General features: G+C 42.1%; 5 protein-coding genes across 5 annotated transcripts; 2 read left to right on the forward strand and 3 right to left on the reverse strand.

Moving 5' to 3' along the window:
* The first annotated feature begins 3,047 nt into the window (after window positions 1–3,047).
* Window positions 3,048–4,251, forward strand: F4807DRAFT_242166 (uncharacterized protein). The gene has a single exon (XM_047994293.1). It carries the CDS (start codon window positions 3,162–3,164, stop codon window positions 4,188–4,190), a length of 1,029 nt encoding a protein of 342 aa, XP_047850519.1. The 5' UTR covers window positions 3,048–3,161; the 3' UTR covers window positions 4,191–4,251.
* On the reverse strand, window positions 4,252–6,403 carry F4807DRAFT_242178 (uncharacterized protein). The gene is made up of 3 exons (XM_047994294.1): window positions 6,062–6,403; window positions 5,301–5,995; window positions 4,252–5,245 (listed from the first exon to the last, which is right to left on the reverse strand). The coding sequence occupies exons 1-3, from the start codon at window positions 6,135–6,137 to the stop codon at window positions 4,313–4,315; spliced, it is 1,704 nt and encodes a 567-aa protein (XP_047850520.1). The 5' UTR covers window positions 6,138–6,403; the 3' UTR covers window positions 4,252–4,312.
* A 3,051-nt stretch (window positions 6,404–9,454) lies between these two features.
* F4807DRAFT_464009 (uncharacterized protein) lies at window positions 9,455–9,769 on the reverse strand (the record flags this gene model as incomplete). Its single annotated transcript, XM_048002062.1, has 1 exon — window positions 9,455–9,769. One exon carries the CDS (start codon window positions 9,767–9,769, stop codon window positions 9,455–9,457), a length of 315 nt encoding a protein of 104 aa, XP_047850521.1.
* An 869-nt stretch (window positions 9,770–10,638) lies between these two features.
* F4807DRAFT_470432 (peptidase S8/S53 domain-containing protein) lies at window positions 10,639–12,558 on the reverse strand (the record flags this gene model as incomplete). Its single annotated transcript, XM_048002815.1, has 1 exon — window positions 10,639–12,558. One exon carries the CDS (start codon window positions 12,556–12,558, stop codon window positions 10,639–10,641), a length of 1,920 nt encoding a protein of 639 aa, XP_047850522.1.
* Window positions 12,559–13,186: 628 nt separating this feature from the next.
* Window positions 13,187–13,843, forward strand: F4807DRAFT_440446 (uncharacterized protein). Its single transcript, XM_047999300.1, has 3 exons — window positions 13,187–13,408; window positions 13,478–13,489; window positions 13,544–13,843. Exons 1-3 carry the CDS (start codon window positions 13,316–13,318, stop codon window positions 13,682–13,684), a joined length of 246 nt encoding a protein of 81 aa, XP_047850523.1. The 5' UTR covers window positions 13,187–13,315; the 3' UTR covers window positions 13,685–13,843.
* Window positions 13,844–15,219: the final 1,376 nt, after the last annotated feature.

Here is a 15,219-nt window from a genome sequence, read left to right on the forward strand (position 1 = left end):
TAATTATTTAATTAATTAATTATTTATTATTTTTATTTTAAATTTTTTTATATATAATATAATTTATTATTTATTTTTATTTAATATAAATATAAATATTAAATTTAAAATAATTAATATTTTAAATAATTTATTATATTTTATTTATTATAATATATTTTTTTTATAAATTATATTTATTTATTTATAAAATAAATAATAATAATATATTATTATTATTATTATTATTATTTTATTATTTTATTTCATTATTTATTTTATTTTTTTATTTTTTATTATAATAAGTTTATTTTTATTAAAATTAATATTTTATTTATATTATTATATATATATTTATTTAATTTAATTAAATTACATTAATATTTTATTTATTATTTATTTTAATTATATTATATAAATAAATTTATAATATTATTTATTATTTATTATATTTTATTTTATTTTTTATATATTTTATATATAATTAATTTAATTTTTAATAATTAAAATAAATAAAAACCTTTTATTTTAATACATGCCTTGGAATACAGCGCTTAAACCACTGTCCCACGGTTGAATCCACGGTATTTTCCTACTTTGCTCTGATTGGTTGCATCCTTGCTTACGTCAGCCCTGCTCTCCCGGCTTCAATGCCACTCCTCCTAAATCTAGTCCCTACAAATCAATAGCAGGTCAATCAGACTATAGATTCAAGACAGGTTCAATTAGACTAGAGGTTCAATACAACGTCAATTAGACTGTTATTTCAATACAACGTCAATTAAACTATTGGTTCAACTACTGTTCAATCGCGGTTCAATTAGACTGCATGTTCAACTGTAGATCAACTGCAGTCTAATCGCAGGTCAATTAGACTGTTGTTTCAACTGCAGTTCAATCCAGGTTCAACAGCTGTTCAATACAGGTTCAATTAGACTGTAGATTCAATCCAGGTTCAATCCAGGTTCAACAGCCGTTTAATACAGGTTCAATTAGACTGCTGTTTCAACTGTTGTTCAATCCAGGTTCAATTAGTCAGCTGGTCAATTAGACGGCGGTTTCAACAGCTCTTCAATACAGGTTCAATTAGACTACAGGTTTAACAGCTGTTCAATCCAGGTTCAATCCAGGTTCAATCCAGGTTCAATTAGTCAGCAGGTCAGTTGCAGTTCAATTAGACTACTGGATCAACTGTAGATCAACCGCAGTCCAATCAGACTGCAGCTTCAACTGCAGATCAATCGCAGGTCAACTGCAGTTCAATACAGGTTCAATTAGACCTTGAATGCAACTGCAAATCAATTGCAGGTCAATTAGACTACAGGTTCAACTGCAGTTCAATTAGACTTCAAGGTCAACTGCAAATCAAACAGCAAATCAATCGCAGGTCAATTAGACTATAGGTTCAATCCAGGTTCAATCGCAGTTCAATTGAATCGCAGGTCAATTGAAGGTGCGCAGGTCAATTGAAGCGCAGGTCAGGTTGGAGCGCCAGTCAGGTTGAATACAGCCTCAATCGCAGGTGCGGGGGGGGGGCGCAGGGGTATGGCGGCACTAAATTGAATAAGTGGCTCTAATAGGGTGGCTTGCCAGCGTTTCCTTGTGGCTTGCCAGCATTTCCGACCGGGGTTGAGAATAAGGTTATTTTAGCAACGTTTCCTGCAGCCTTAGCGCGTGGCTTGCCGACATTTAAGGTTTACTAACCAATCAATAAATGGGCCCCGAGGAAACGTTCATACAAAAATTTAAATTAATGGCGGGGGTTTAAGGAAACGTTCGATCTTTGGTTGTACATTATATATTATATATTTATAATTAAAGTTTATAATATTAATTTTATTATATTTATTTTTATTTTAATTAATATTTTAATAATATAATTTAAAACTTATAAATATATATTATTAAATAAAATTATTATTTTCGATTTTTTTAATTTAATAATTTTATATTATATTATATTTATTTATTAAAATTAAATTTATTAAATATATAATATTTATATAAAAATTTAATATAAATTAAATTGGTTTTATTAAATTTATTAATTTATAATAATTTTAAAATATTTAAAAAAATTTATAATATAAATTTATATTAAATTAAATTATTTTATTTAATAAATATAATAATATAATTAAAATTTTTAAATATTTATAATTATTTTAATTATTTTTATTATTTCTTAATATTAAACGTTTAAAATTATTTAAAAATAATAATAAGTTTTTAATAAATTAAATTAATATTATTAAATTAAATTAAAATTTTTTATAAATTTAAACCGTGGTTATTCCGTTGTTTTATTTATTTTTAAAGTTTTAAATTTTTAAAAAAATAATTTTTTATTTTAAAAACGTTTCCCTTAATAACTTCCCCACCCTTACCCTCATCCTGGTGCATCCCATATTAATCGATAACGAAAAATTTAAGCTTTAAAACGGTTATAATATTATAATTATACTTATAAAATCCATCGATTTATAAACGTTTTTTTAAACTTTATTTTAAACGTTTTATTTCGTCGAAAAAACCACTTTTGAAAATTTGAAGTTAATTACGTAAGCCGGGGTTAAACCCTAACCCTGGATAACCCTGACAAAAATCAACCCTAACCCTGGTTGTATAACCCCAACCCTGAAAAAGCGGGTCCAGGCCCTGGTCCAGGTGGGGGCCAAAAATGGTCATCGAGGAAAATGGTCATCAAGGTACCAAAACTAAGGTCACACGGACCACCTAGTCAGTAGTTGTTTGGGTTATTGTGCCACTAAAGGTAGCTTCCAATACTTTAATGTTATATAGACACGTATCATTGCAGGACGCGTGTCGAGAAAAAATGCGATAAAGATTTCAACGGAAACAACCCCCGCATTACTCGCGATATACCTCACCTCATTTGTGGTGGAAATCTTGCGCTTAAATAGGTACCTGGGTAGACATTCAAGTAACATCATAGAAGGTAAGCGAGTTAACCAACACGCAAGAATGGTTCTTATCGAGATGGGTGTATTTTATATCGCTTAGGGCGTTTTACCTATTTTGTTACGATCGGATAGAAATAAGGCTTGAGAATATATCTGTAATGGATCAGTTAGGCTTCCAACTTGTGTCTTTTGCTATCTTTTAATAGCCCAATATCTATAGTACTTTGTTATACAAGAGCCTTTTCGTCAATTCCGAACATGAACCACAACAACCCTGAAATCCGAGAGTCACTCGTACGTTTGAAAAAGGATGCGAATATCAATCTAGAGTGGGCATCCACTCGGTTTTGGGAATATCTTTTTAGGCATGCGATATTCTTTGAAGCCAAGTGGGTTATATCATCCCAGCAACCGCCAACGAAGGAAGCAAATGATACAAGAAGAGTTGATATTGTCGTCGAAAGAATGGACCCCGAGAGTTTTGAGACAATACTCTTTGTCGAAGTGAAGAAATTCGATGCGACTCAATACGAGATTGATCAGGTAGAATATCAAGCCTACACTGCGGCTTGCGCATATTCTGCCGTGACCGGAAAACCGCGTGTATGGACTATGACCAGCATTGGTACTAAATTGCGAATATGGATCTTCCACATTTTCAGCGAATACTTGATTCCTTACATGCCTATGGGCAACGGTTTGGGAGCCGTAGACGAGTACATCGACGCGATAGATGACTGGGAGTTGCTGGTTGCGGCCTTGACCTACATCAAGAATAATAGCACGCCTCCAAGTGCCCTGCTCAGCATGGCTTCATCACCAAGGCCTGAACATGCCGTGCTTCCTACCAACTGGCACGATAACGAGGTCCATCAGGTGGACGCTTATCGTCACAGCCATGTAAACCTTGAACGCGATGGTCGGCTTGTGAGTTGGAGTCCCGATGCTCAACCTGGGCTAGCTGCTGGTGAACACGCAAGTTCTGTTGATTCCGCACACGACCCAGTGCCTAGCTGGCTTGAGGATACAAGCTCTTACGAGCGTTACGATGCGGAAGAATGTACACGCATTGTATGGGGCCAAGCTACACTGCACGACGGCAATGTTATTGGTCATAAGGTCATTTATTGGAATCAAGATGTATGGGAAACTATTTTTGACCGGGATTGGAAGAGAGCCTTCGTTGTCGTCCAAGGTTTGCCATGTTTAGCAAGCGTGATAATGGCCGCCTCTGGTCGCATCTTGTACGTGCTGGATGCAGATGAAGACGAATCTCCAGATGCCTGAGAAACGGTACAAAGAAGCTACTGTATTGGGAGATGCTAAGTAGATCACAATTTGCATGATAGCCAAATGGTTTCGACAAAGTTGGTGAGTGGTCGAATGGTTCAGAATGTGTTTACTCTGGATCAATTTTCTATAGTTATAAATGACGAGTCAGGCGCAAACCAGAAGTTCAGCATCCCATCGAGCTGGTGGCATATCCATCCTTCTCCATGCTGGTGAATGGGGGCCTCTTGCAGAGTTACCTGTAGAGAGTAGATCACTCGATGACGATGATCACGTGCGTGAATACGATAACAAAATCGCCGCGGCCGACATACCCACGTTGTCGCGTCTATATGTACGCGACATTGTCCCACAGCTCGACATGCTCCATCGTGATATCGGAATATGATACCTTTACAAAGCTGATTGTCCTCATCATAGAACACTTCCGCTGAGGCAATATCTGTTAGGGGGGCCCTTGAGAAATAGGCTTGTTCACGAAATGGATTTAACCCTAATTTCTCCACGCCAAAAGGTTTAGGTAACCCCGCCCCGCCCGACAATCCGCTGGACGCGCTCAAAAAAGAAATCTCGTGCCCTTCGATGGGCTCGTTGTAAATAAGAGTTATAGGAGGACACCAAGCTAAACATCGATCTTTTGCGGGTCCTGGAATATACGACCCGATAGCCACATCGCCAATTTGTTCAAATCGGATTAAAACACTGAGCTCTCTTTGGGATGACTCGCGCACTCCAAAAACAAGGAGTCGGTCATGCTTCGCGATAGGCTGGTAGACCCAGACTATGCCTCGTTGACGTCTGTGTGAAAATCGACAGTACGTCGGCATAGCATTCGACGTATTGGAGTAATGAGGATGTATACCGAAGAGCCGACCCGAGGAGAAAAAGAAGGTAATACCTACTATACGGCCTGTATCGACGGCGTAAAAGTGTTGCCAAGAAGGATAGGCACTCATATAGGGCGTACAAAGAGATAAATCTGGAGGGTCTGGAGTGTTCCAGATTCGTGGGGTTGGTTGACCAGTCGGCAATACGAGACGCAACAGGCCGTTCTTAAACATGATTAGAGAACTGTAGACGGCTAAGTTGATGGAATATAAGGCGTACCTTAAACTGTGCTGCCAATTTGCCAATTGTTTGCTTTTGCTCTACAATGTAAGCGAATCGGACATGAGCCGCATCTTTGGAAAGACGATCCAGTGTAGATTCTATTTTGCTGATTCCGTCAGAATCAATGGTGAGTCTCACTATGGGCATGCGCGACGAGGAATTGTCGCAGCACTTTTCGAGTTTCCCACCGCGTTTCCAGGAAAGAATATTACCCAGCGGCATTGTGAATAGTGGTTCTGGACTGGTAGACGATACGTGAGAAGCTAAGCTATGTGCTGAAACTGCCCGCCAAAGCAAGGCATGCTCAGAATAGCCATGAATTATAACAAGCAATTCAATCGGGAGCTTGCACAGTTGCGGCAACTGGCAGGTATGGCTTATTGCCTTTAGCGAATTAAGGTCGGGTTGATTGCGAAAGAGATAAATAGGACGTGCTCTTCGCCAAGGGCTTCTCCATGCGGCCATTGTCCAAAGCCGATCCAAAACGCTGATATTTTCAACACAACATTGTTGAAAAATATGAAAGCACTCGTAATGCACAGGTATAAAGTGAGGGGAAGCTGCGCAAATTTTGCATTTGGGGCGGCGGCATAACTGAAAGCCGTCAACTGTGGTGATTGTAGGTTCGACATCTGGGAAAAGGAAGGCTCGCGTTTGTCCACGATACGAAGTCGAGTCATCGTCACCAAACACTGCACTATCTTAGTAAACACGATTTTTTTGAGAAAGAGAAAAACAAAGGAAGGGAGTAATCGTACGTGCTATGACTGGCTGATTTCTGAATATTATGTCGGCACAGATACCACATTGTGAATGAAGGGCGAGGTGATACATCTTGTAAATAATGTTAATTTAGTAGGAAGGTGTCGAGGTGAAATACTTTATTTTATGTAATGTATTGAGGCAGGGCCGTGCTTTGAAATTCGTTCGTTGCTAGCTAGCAATGGAGAACTTGGCACATGCGTTATGCGCTAATCTTTTAACGTGGTACTTTAAGTAAGCAAATTGCAGACAGATCCTGACTTACCTGCGCAAGGGCCCCTTTAGATCGAAGGGATGCACCCAATCAATTTGAGAGAGCTATAGCGCTTATATAGGCCAAGTAACAGGAGGTTAAAAATTGAAGCTATTCAAAGCTGTGGTTCAATTGCAAGGTATCTACTATCACGTGCTTCAATCACTTTACCCCACTATCATCCCGCCTGTTCCCTCGAATTCAAAATCTCCTATGGTTTATTGAGAATATTAATGAATGCTCAGTTCTTTTTTTAAGGGAAGTTACGGTGCATATGCTCCAAACTTCACCCGCTTTCCAATACCTTGCATCATCTACATATCAGCTTAAAGACCTTGATTCGCTAGGCAATGGACGATTCAGATATCCATTTGACTAATTGCCTGAGGTTCTCAGAAACCTGATCCGTAAGTACAACGAGGACGAACTAGTAAGTTCAATCGTGTTGTTTCTGCTTCTCGTTCTCTAATTGTCGGAAGCCAGCCACTCTTCGGAACATCGCAGAAAAAAAAAGGCTTCCATATAGGACTAGTCACCCTAGGCCCGGATCTCCTTTGGATAGATGGAAGTAACTTTCCGACTTCAACCTCAAAGTTTCGGTGCCATGTCCTTTTAGCAGTTCCTGCACCTATTCGTGATGGATATCAAACAGAAAGCACACCATCTAAAACGAGGCTTGCGATTCAATCAGAGGGAGATGACTCCAACAATGCCGAGGTGAATTGGCGCATTGGATACATTTACCCGCCGGAGGGGAAAGAAGTAGTACGAGTATTGGAAGGAGGTTTCGCATTTATCGGTATTCAATACGCTACCAAGCCAGTGTCTTCGTGAGCTTCTTCTATAGGTAGGTTAAAGTCCTGCTAGCTGAAACCAATGCCGATTTCTGCAATGTTATGAGATAGGAGGTCTTGTTCTCCGTAGGATCCATCATAAATCGTATTGAAGCCAAGATACTCGAGGGAATTAGAGTGATCCATCAAAAGATCTTCATTGGTAATATCCAGTTGTGTAGGATCCTGTTTATGATGTTAATCTCGAGAAATCGAGGTTTGGGGTGGTGATTTACATCGTCAGAACGAACCACATTTGCTTTTAATGTGTGAAGCCCAAGAGCGTCGTCGTTGCGTATGTCCCCGGAGGAGGGTGCAATACTGGATATCTCCATTGTATGAACCTGATTGGACAATTGAGAAGACAACTTGCGTCTCTTAGCTGTCTGTGAGCACGTAGCTTGAGAATTTTCCGTGACCGGAACCACAGCCTCGCCTCCTTTCTCTGATATACCATTGCGCTGACTAAGATCCAGAGTTACCAGCCCGGGCGTGACGATCAAGGACATTCTCATGAATGGTCCAGCTCCAGGACACTGAAAATAATTGGACAGATTGCCAACATCAAGAACCTTACATGTCTTCACATAACTAAAAATATGTCAGACAATTGACATTTAGATGAAGGGGGAATGCTTACCTACTCTTCACGTAAAATCCAGCTGAGGAAAACAAAAGGATTGAACACCTGTACATACCCAGACCTCTAGCTTGCTGCTTAGGATACCTTGCACAATGCCATTATCAATAGCCTCTGTGTGTACTTCTTTATCTCCAGCTTCCTTCCATCTGTAGTTCATGGCTTCATGATGTTAGACTATATTAGATTGAGTCAAGCAACACAGAACATACTGGCATAAGATGAATAAAGTACCAGTGCGTACACTCCGATTCCAGGAGCCAACTCGTTGACAATCCCATTCATTCGAGAAATTGACCTTTCCTGCCATACATATATGCCGCCATCATCTGGATATGGAATGAGATGCCTCTTTCGTTGGAGTATTCGAATACATCGGGAAAGAAAATACCACTTCCAAGATGAACTATTGTCCGACGCCTGGCACTCGTTTTCCTTGTTAGAAAAGAGGTTATGTAATTCCATCAGATCAGGGGCTTCCATTTTCAACATCGAGATGGTATCCAATTCTTCTTCAGTGATGCCAAATGTTCCGGGTGGATACGACTCGTTCTCTTGTTGGCGGATAATCTTAGCCATGCCGCGCATATATTTTATCGAGAGCTGCCCGCGTCGCTGCGGCTGTATGGTCTCTGTCACCACCCCGTACGAAGTTCAGCTGGTATCCCCTGTCTTTCATATGAGTACGGATGAATTCTCCATGTCGCTGATGCTTCTTACTCACGCTGCATCAACCCAATCCCCAGGGTCGAAGGATCTTCTTTAAAGCCTTTGAATGTGATCTTTTACTAGATCAGATGGTGCTTCGGAACAACAAGGCCAAGACCAAGATTCACAGAAGGTAAATGACCTTTCCGAGGCTACAGTTAGATGTGTTGTACTTTGTCGAACTAGGACAGCCTCCCGGTGTTTTTGTGATGGCACAACGAAGTAGATACACCTGCTAGCTGACAAGTTCGCATTTTTCAATAGTTTGAATGGTATTTCTATGGATGTGAGGGCCATGAGTGTAAAGGCAATACTGGTTGTAAAGTGAGGGTCTGCCATCTTTCTTATGTTAAAGCGAGATTACCCCTGTAATCTTTTACTTAAAAAGTTGCAAAGGTTTATAGTCTAGGATCGCCTTTTGTCTAAAATTAGGTCTATTCTAAGATTAGGTCTAGTTTAAAATGCCATATAATCTAAAGTCAGGTCTAGTCCAAAATCAGTTCCTGGCCGAAATCTCCTCTAGTTTTAAATCCCTTGTAGTCCAAAATCTCCTCAAGTCTAAAATAACTTCCAAGTCAAAATCCCCTCCAGTCTGAAATCTCTTCTCGTCTGAAATTCCCCCTAGTCCAAGATCAGGTTCAATACAGGCTCAATCGCAGTGCGTTGGCAGTTTAGTCTGCAGTTCAACTGCGGTTCAATTAGACTACTAGATCAACTAGGGATGGCAACCCATGTAAAATGTCACCTAGCAAAGAAATAAAAACATTCGTTAGGTATAAATGTTATGTCAACCATAACTCAAATTGATTCAATGACTCTATATAGCCCCTACTACGAATATAAGACAGTTTTCTCCATCGATTCCCATTCCACGACCACTCGAAACATCTCCTCAATCTTTCCCCGACCCCTTTATTGTCCCATCCCACGCGTAAGAAGGAAGTTCTGTGGGAACTTAGCCGGTAACGACGCAGCGGAAACTCTGGAATCCAGGGCCATAGTTGGACGCGCAGTTGTCACCGGGGCTGATAGCCACGTCCTGAGCACCCTGGCAGTTTGCGCCGGTGTAAAAGATGCACTCGCAGACGGAATGGTCGCAGTTGGCAACGTTGGCGCTGTTAGTGCCGCTAAACTGATACTGGTAGCAGCTGCCGTCGGTGGGCACGTTGGGCGGCGACGTGTTGAACTGAGTGCAGCCTCCGTCGGTGTAGTAGTTGACCTGGATGGCGGTGGCGGCCGTGGCGAGGGAGAGAACGGCGGTGAACTTCATTTTGAAAGAGAGCTTTGAATCGAGTTTGTGTAGTTAAGGAAGTTGTTGGATATTGATTGTTGGTTGAATGAAGGTGTTGAAGATGTTGTGGGTTGGTGGTCTCTTCATAACTGGGCTGGTCGGCACATCTTATAGTCGTGCCTTGTAGTCGAGATCAGTGCCTCTGACTGGAGATACCTACCGAGACACCTCACTATCCGCATTGTCACATATTCACCTATTCGCATAGTGAGGCTCGTATTTGCTGACAATAGTTTATTGTCAACGTATACGACTTTGCCAATGGGTAAATCGCGAGTAAAACCTAGCCTCAATAATAACCAAGCTAGAATCAATAAGCAACACGCGATCCTGCCGTCAGCTGAGAGTTCATAGTGAACTTATCCTATTCTGATGACTTTTATAAGATTCTAGATTCTTAGATTATTTTCGCTTAATAATGGCGTCATCAATGGACGTTGCAATGCAAATGTCATATGTTGTCATCGTGGGTGAATATTGGCCATTCATGTCACCGACTCTTTCCTTCGGCTATGAAGATGGTTCATGGTGGCACATACTGCAATTGGGTGCATTCTAAGACAACCTTTCGCCTAGTGATCCTAACTTGATGCCAAAATTAGGTTTTCGTTTGAATAGGTACTCTTTTCATCTGTACCGATAGCTCTAGCTTAGAGGAACAACACCAAAGAAAACAAAATGCAAAGGAACTTGGGATGTCCACGGTATTTTAGTCCATACCTACCTAAACACATGACCTCAAAATGCCAGTATCTTGTTATCACAAAGCACTTGAATGAGCAAATAGTTTCGTAACAATATTAGGTAATTTACAAGTTCATTTTCAGAAATATCTTTACGGTACCACTTCAAGGTAGCTCCATAAGAATTCTATGTAGAGCATTATAATCTGGACTGCCCAGTCCCGTAATTGCATCCCATCCTTTAACAGCCCTAAACGCGGGATCGGCACCACAGCCTAAATTATGCCCGGTGATTACGTCGTTGAAGATGTCTGGGTTGGCGTATAAGGTAGGGTTGATAAATCCAACCGGGGACTTTCCCGCGCGATGCCGATCTTCGTTGACCATGGCGACCATCGAAGCAAAGACCACGGCAGAAGCAGAAGTTCCGTGTATCTGTTTCAGCTCGCCATCTACTACTGTAAGGTATGAGGACGCCATGATGGACACGTCGGGAAATCCACGCGTGGCTATTGAGCCGTTGGTGCTGCCAAGATATCCGGATGCGGTGAGCGAGGATATATGGGCTTTCTCGCGCAGGAGGTATGCTGAGACAGCTTCCTTTTGGTAACTTGGCATGGAAATCGTGTTGCTAAAACCTCCCCCGGAAGAAAGCATTCCTCCACCACTCAAAACCTTGTTGAATGCAATCTCATTGGAGCTTGGTGTCGACATATTGGTTGGAATGGTCGAATTGGAGCCGGACTGTGTCGAAAGTTGCGTCCCCCCTACCGAAGTCACCCATGGACAGCCGGAGGGCCATTGGGGACTGAACATGCCGGTAGTGTAATTTGAATTCTGTTTGGTCGCCTTGTCTATGCATGTCCCTGGAGCGGTACCGCTCTGCGTACCTGTGTCGCCGCTTGCCACTACGACGGTGACGCCCATGAGCCCCAATTTCAGGAACTCGAGACATTGTCGCCGAAGGTACTCCGGCGGAAAATCAACTTCTGGCCAGGCGTAAGATATGGACACGACTTTTGGAGGTGATAGAGTGCCGCAATCGGTTGACTTGTTGTATCCTCCGGGCTGGTCGTCGGGGAAGATGGGGTCGATGCTTGGATCCAATGCTCCGCAGTAGTAGGCATCGAAAGCCGCGAGCATGTCGTTGAGATCCCCTAGGAGATACTTGTCGCCGACCTGAAGGTTGACTACGGTTGCGTTGGTCAAGGCCATGGCATACTCGAAGTCTAAATCTGACTCGAGATTAAATGGCGTTATCTTGTAATCGGTTTGCGTATAACCCCCGTCTATTGCCTGGATTATGGGTCGCTCTCCTTTGAGTTCAGGTTGGAATCGCTCAAAAAACTGGTCCAAGTCCTCTGGGAGCCACGCGGTCCAGGCAGCCTCGTAGATCCCGAGTGAGCTACCAAGGGGTGGGGAAGTTGTGGGTGGGATGTTATAAAGACTCCGTAGGCACTTGGGGGAGGTGTATACCTTGCAGTCGACATCTAGTACTTGTTCGGATGCCTTTTTCTCCAGTTCCCGAGCCGCCGGACCGTGATGTTTTCGATGGTAAGATTGGCGTTTTCTCTGATTGTGAGCAGACTTCGCAACCAAAGTTATCACATCAATATAAGACTCTAGGTCTTTGGGAATTTGGAAAGGTCCGCATTTGATTGTCTGGGTATTCTTAACATCATTGACACGAGAACAACTCGTTTTGAATAACGTCTCCACGTTTTCAACAGTTGATTTGAATGTAAGATGCCCTCGGCTGTTTGAGAGTTTCAATGAGGTTTTGGAGGTGCTATAGGAATACAGCCATTTTGTTACTGCTTCGAGGGCTTGCGTCTCTGGTCGAAAGGCTTCGGCAACCTGTTGAGCGGTCCAGTACTTTCCATAATCTGACGAAGTTGGATCTGAAAGTTTCAAAAATGATAGAGTGATTGAGTCGATTTTTGGCTGTACAACAAAAATTTGAACAAGAACTTCTGAGTTATCTTTAACTGGAATGTTTCCCGGGATGATGGAAAGTTCTCCTTTCAGACTCTGGACGAGAGTAGCAAAAAGCATACAGAAGGTGAAGAAAAAGTTAGATGCCATGGTCAGTCGTGTGATGAGCCAGGGACAATAATTCGTTTGAATGAACCCCAATATTTCGAGCTCTTCGCTTAAGTTATTCATTACCTCCCTGTAGTATCTACTGGTATACCTTCACTTTCCATAATTAGGAAACCTAGACAATTGTTTGTAATGGAGGACGGCTTGGCTACAAAGCCTAGATAGTGGTGCGAACCGTCCAATAAACTTCAACTATCATATGATATCCTTATAGTAATTGGTCTGGTGGCATTACTCCGCGCAAGCCTGGCTGATTTTTTTCGTCAGACCAATCCTTTCAAATGGATGGTAGCGTGGAAATCTTGGTGGGCTCACAAAAGTACGTCGAATTACTGAGCATCCAATAGTACCATTACTCTGAAGGTGGATTTACCAGGCCGAATAAGGGCTGGTCGAATAATGTCAGCTTATTTTAGTTGGAGCTAGTATCGTTCGGCGATATGTGATGACTAACGTTTCGAATAAAGTAAGACCTAATACATCGTAAGATAGACTTGAGAACCTCAGGTGGTTAACTGAATGGCAGTTAACATATAGCACATGTTAGTAATTTATGCAATTATCAACAAGCAGGTGTTGCCTTGCTTGAGGGCAACGGATTTGGAGTTCGGGGCATATCTTGGCATTGGATGAATATAAATACGAGTCACGAACCCAACGACTTGAAAAATGGTGCTCAACCAAACCTATAATCTAAAGCACAACATCCAGCCTTCCAATCTCTCAATCTATCTCCACCATGAAAGCCTTCGCTATTCTCTTTGGCCTTGCCTCAGGGCTTGCCCTAGCCAGCCCCGTTGTAGAACGAGACGGCAAGACACTTGAAACCCGAGTAAGTCCCTAGGTGCCATTGGAACAAGAAAACCAACGTATTACAGAATCTAATCGAACTCATCTCTAGGGCTACGCAGCGGTTCGTCTTACACCCAAGCAGTCATGGTTATTTGCCAACTAATTATTTCACTAGATTTTATGTGGAGGCTTGTGTGCTCCGCTGATTGAGACCCCGCCTGCTTATGCCGCTTGCGTTGCCGCTTGTCTCGCCACAGGCAATGATGGTGGCGTGGTATTCGATGTCAGAGACTTTATGGAGAAATACAAGGAATAGGGTGTACGCGCGTGACGAACGACGTAGGGTAGGGGTGTGCGGAGCTATGAATCTTGTCGGTTGGGCGAGTTAACGCGACTTCTTTGTGGTTTCTATCTGTACCGAAGAATGTCGGCTTTCTATCAAGAGCACTCAAGAAACATCCCCTCAATTGAAAGCCATATTTTTCTTCGTCCCTCTTTCGTGAATGCCCCAAAATACCTAATGAGTCTTTGAGGCGCGGCTCGAAGTTCGCGATCTACCCCTGGCTAGTTGTTCAAGTTGATCGTTGCAAAGATTTACAAGTTATATGCCAGGGGGTGGGTCCGTCGTTGAAGACTGTGTCACAGAGTGAATGAGAGTAACAGTTAGCTAGGCTTTAGCTCGCTTATATGTACCTAGTCAAAGGACTTGATTAACGCTTTGCTTTCTCTTAAACCCCTATGGGGCCTTCGGACTCTTATATATTCATCACAGGTATTATACAAACTGCAGTTAAGTAGCTGTATCTAGCCCCTTGCTTACAGCCCCTTGCTTATAGCCCCTGACGCTATAAAACTGCCAGATCAAAGAACCGAGCCGTTGAACCTTTAAACTTCCAATTCGACTAGACTCAGGGTTATGCGTGCCACCAAGCGTGGCCTGCAGTGGTTAAAGCGTTTAGCTGCCCATTGCGAGTAGGTTCCAATATGGATTCGTCATTACGCCTACCTGGCCTAATCGATACAACCGTAACTTCAACTATAAACCAACAACAGCCCGAGTTAACTGCACATTCAACTATAGTATCGCAATTCAAGTGGACTACAGGTCCAACAGGCATGTAGGTAGGTAAGTAAACGCCAAATCCATTTATTGGTTGATTGGATCGTAAATTGAACCGCAGTTCGATTAGCCGCCATGTTCAGCTATGAAATTAAATAGGTACATTCCAATCGAAATGTAGTTCCAAATGAAGATTAACTGCAGTTCATTCAACTGGAGGTTCAATCGCAGGTCAGTTGCAGTTCATTTAAACTACAGGTCCACATGTAGATCAAGATCAACTAGGTTATTACTCTATTAAAGATCTACTAGTGCTTAATTAGACTTCAAATCCAACTACAAGTTCAACCGTGAAAGGGGACCTTCTTATTCCTTAGGTGCTGACTGAAGATCTTTTAAATCCGCCAGGACGTAAGCATTTGAAAACGCCGTCAGGATCGTATCTCATAACCACCTCCCTTATTCTGTTCACGTTTTCTTTGCCGTAGCTTCGGAATACCTCTTGCACTGGGTGTGCATAGTTGGCTGCAGTCCAGCTAAAGAGGCCATCGGCCGAGCTGGCGAACTCCCGCACGCCCTCATAAACTCGTCGCAGTAGAGGCAAAGCCCAAGTCCCCAGCTCCCGCGTCCTGACCATCACGTGGAGTCCTCAGATAATTCCATCGCTGTCATGTAGTTCGAGGCCCGTATTGTTTCCACCTGTTTCTAAAGATCCCTGGATAAATGAGCGCGGAAATGGCTGGAATACGCACTGAGTCTTGAAGCCGCCGTCTCCATATGGTCCTCCAACT

This window comes from Annulohypoxylon truncatum (assembly GCF_022578515.1).
Source record: "Annulohypoxylon truncatum strain CBS 140777 unplaced genomic scaffold F4807scaffold_37, whole genome shotgun sequence".
NCBI classification, from domain to species: Eukaryota; Fungi; Ascomycota; class Sordariomycetes; order Xylariales; family Hypoxylaceae; genus Annulohypoxylon; species Annulohypoxylon truncatum.

Coding starts and splice junctions, on each gene's coding strand:
- F4807DRAFT_242166 (XM_047994293.1), top strand. CDS start 3,162: ATGAACCACAACAACCCTGAAATCCGAGAGTCACTCGTACGTTTGAAA.
- F4807DRAFT_242178 (XM_047994294.1), bottom strand. CDS start 6,137: ATGTATCACCTCGCCCTTCATTCACAATGTGGTATCTGTGCCGACATA. Junction 5,996..6,061: donor AAATCAGCCAGTCATAGCAC/GTACGATTACTC, acceptor AAGATAGTGCAG/TGTTTGGTGACGATGACTCG. Junction 5,246..5,300: donor AATTGGCAGCACAGTTTAAG/GTACGCCTTATA, acceptor ATCATGTTTAAG/AACGGCCTGTTGCGTCTCGT.
- F4807DRAFT_440446 (XM_047999300.1), top strand. CDS start 13,316: ATGAAAGCCTTCGCTATTCTCTTTGGCCTTGCCTCAGGGCTTGCCCTA.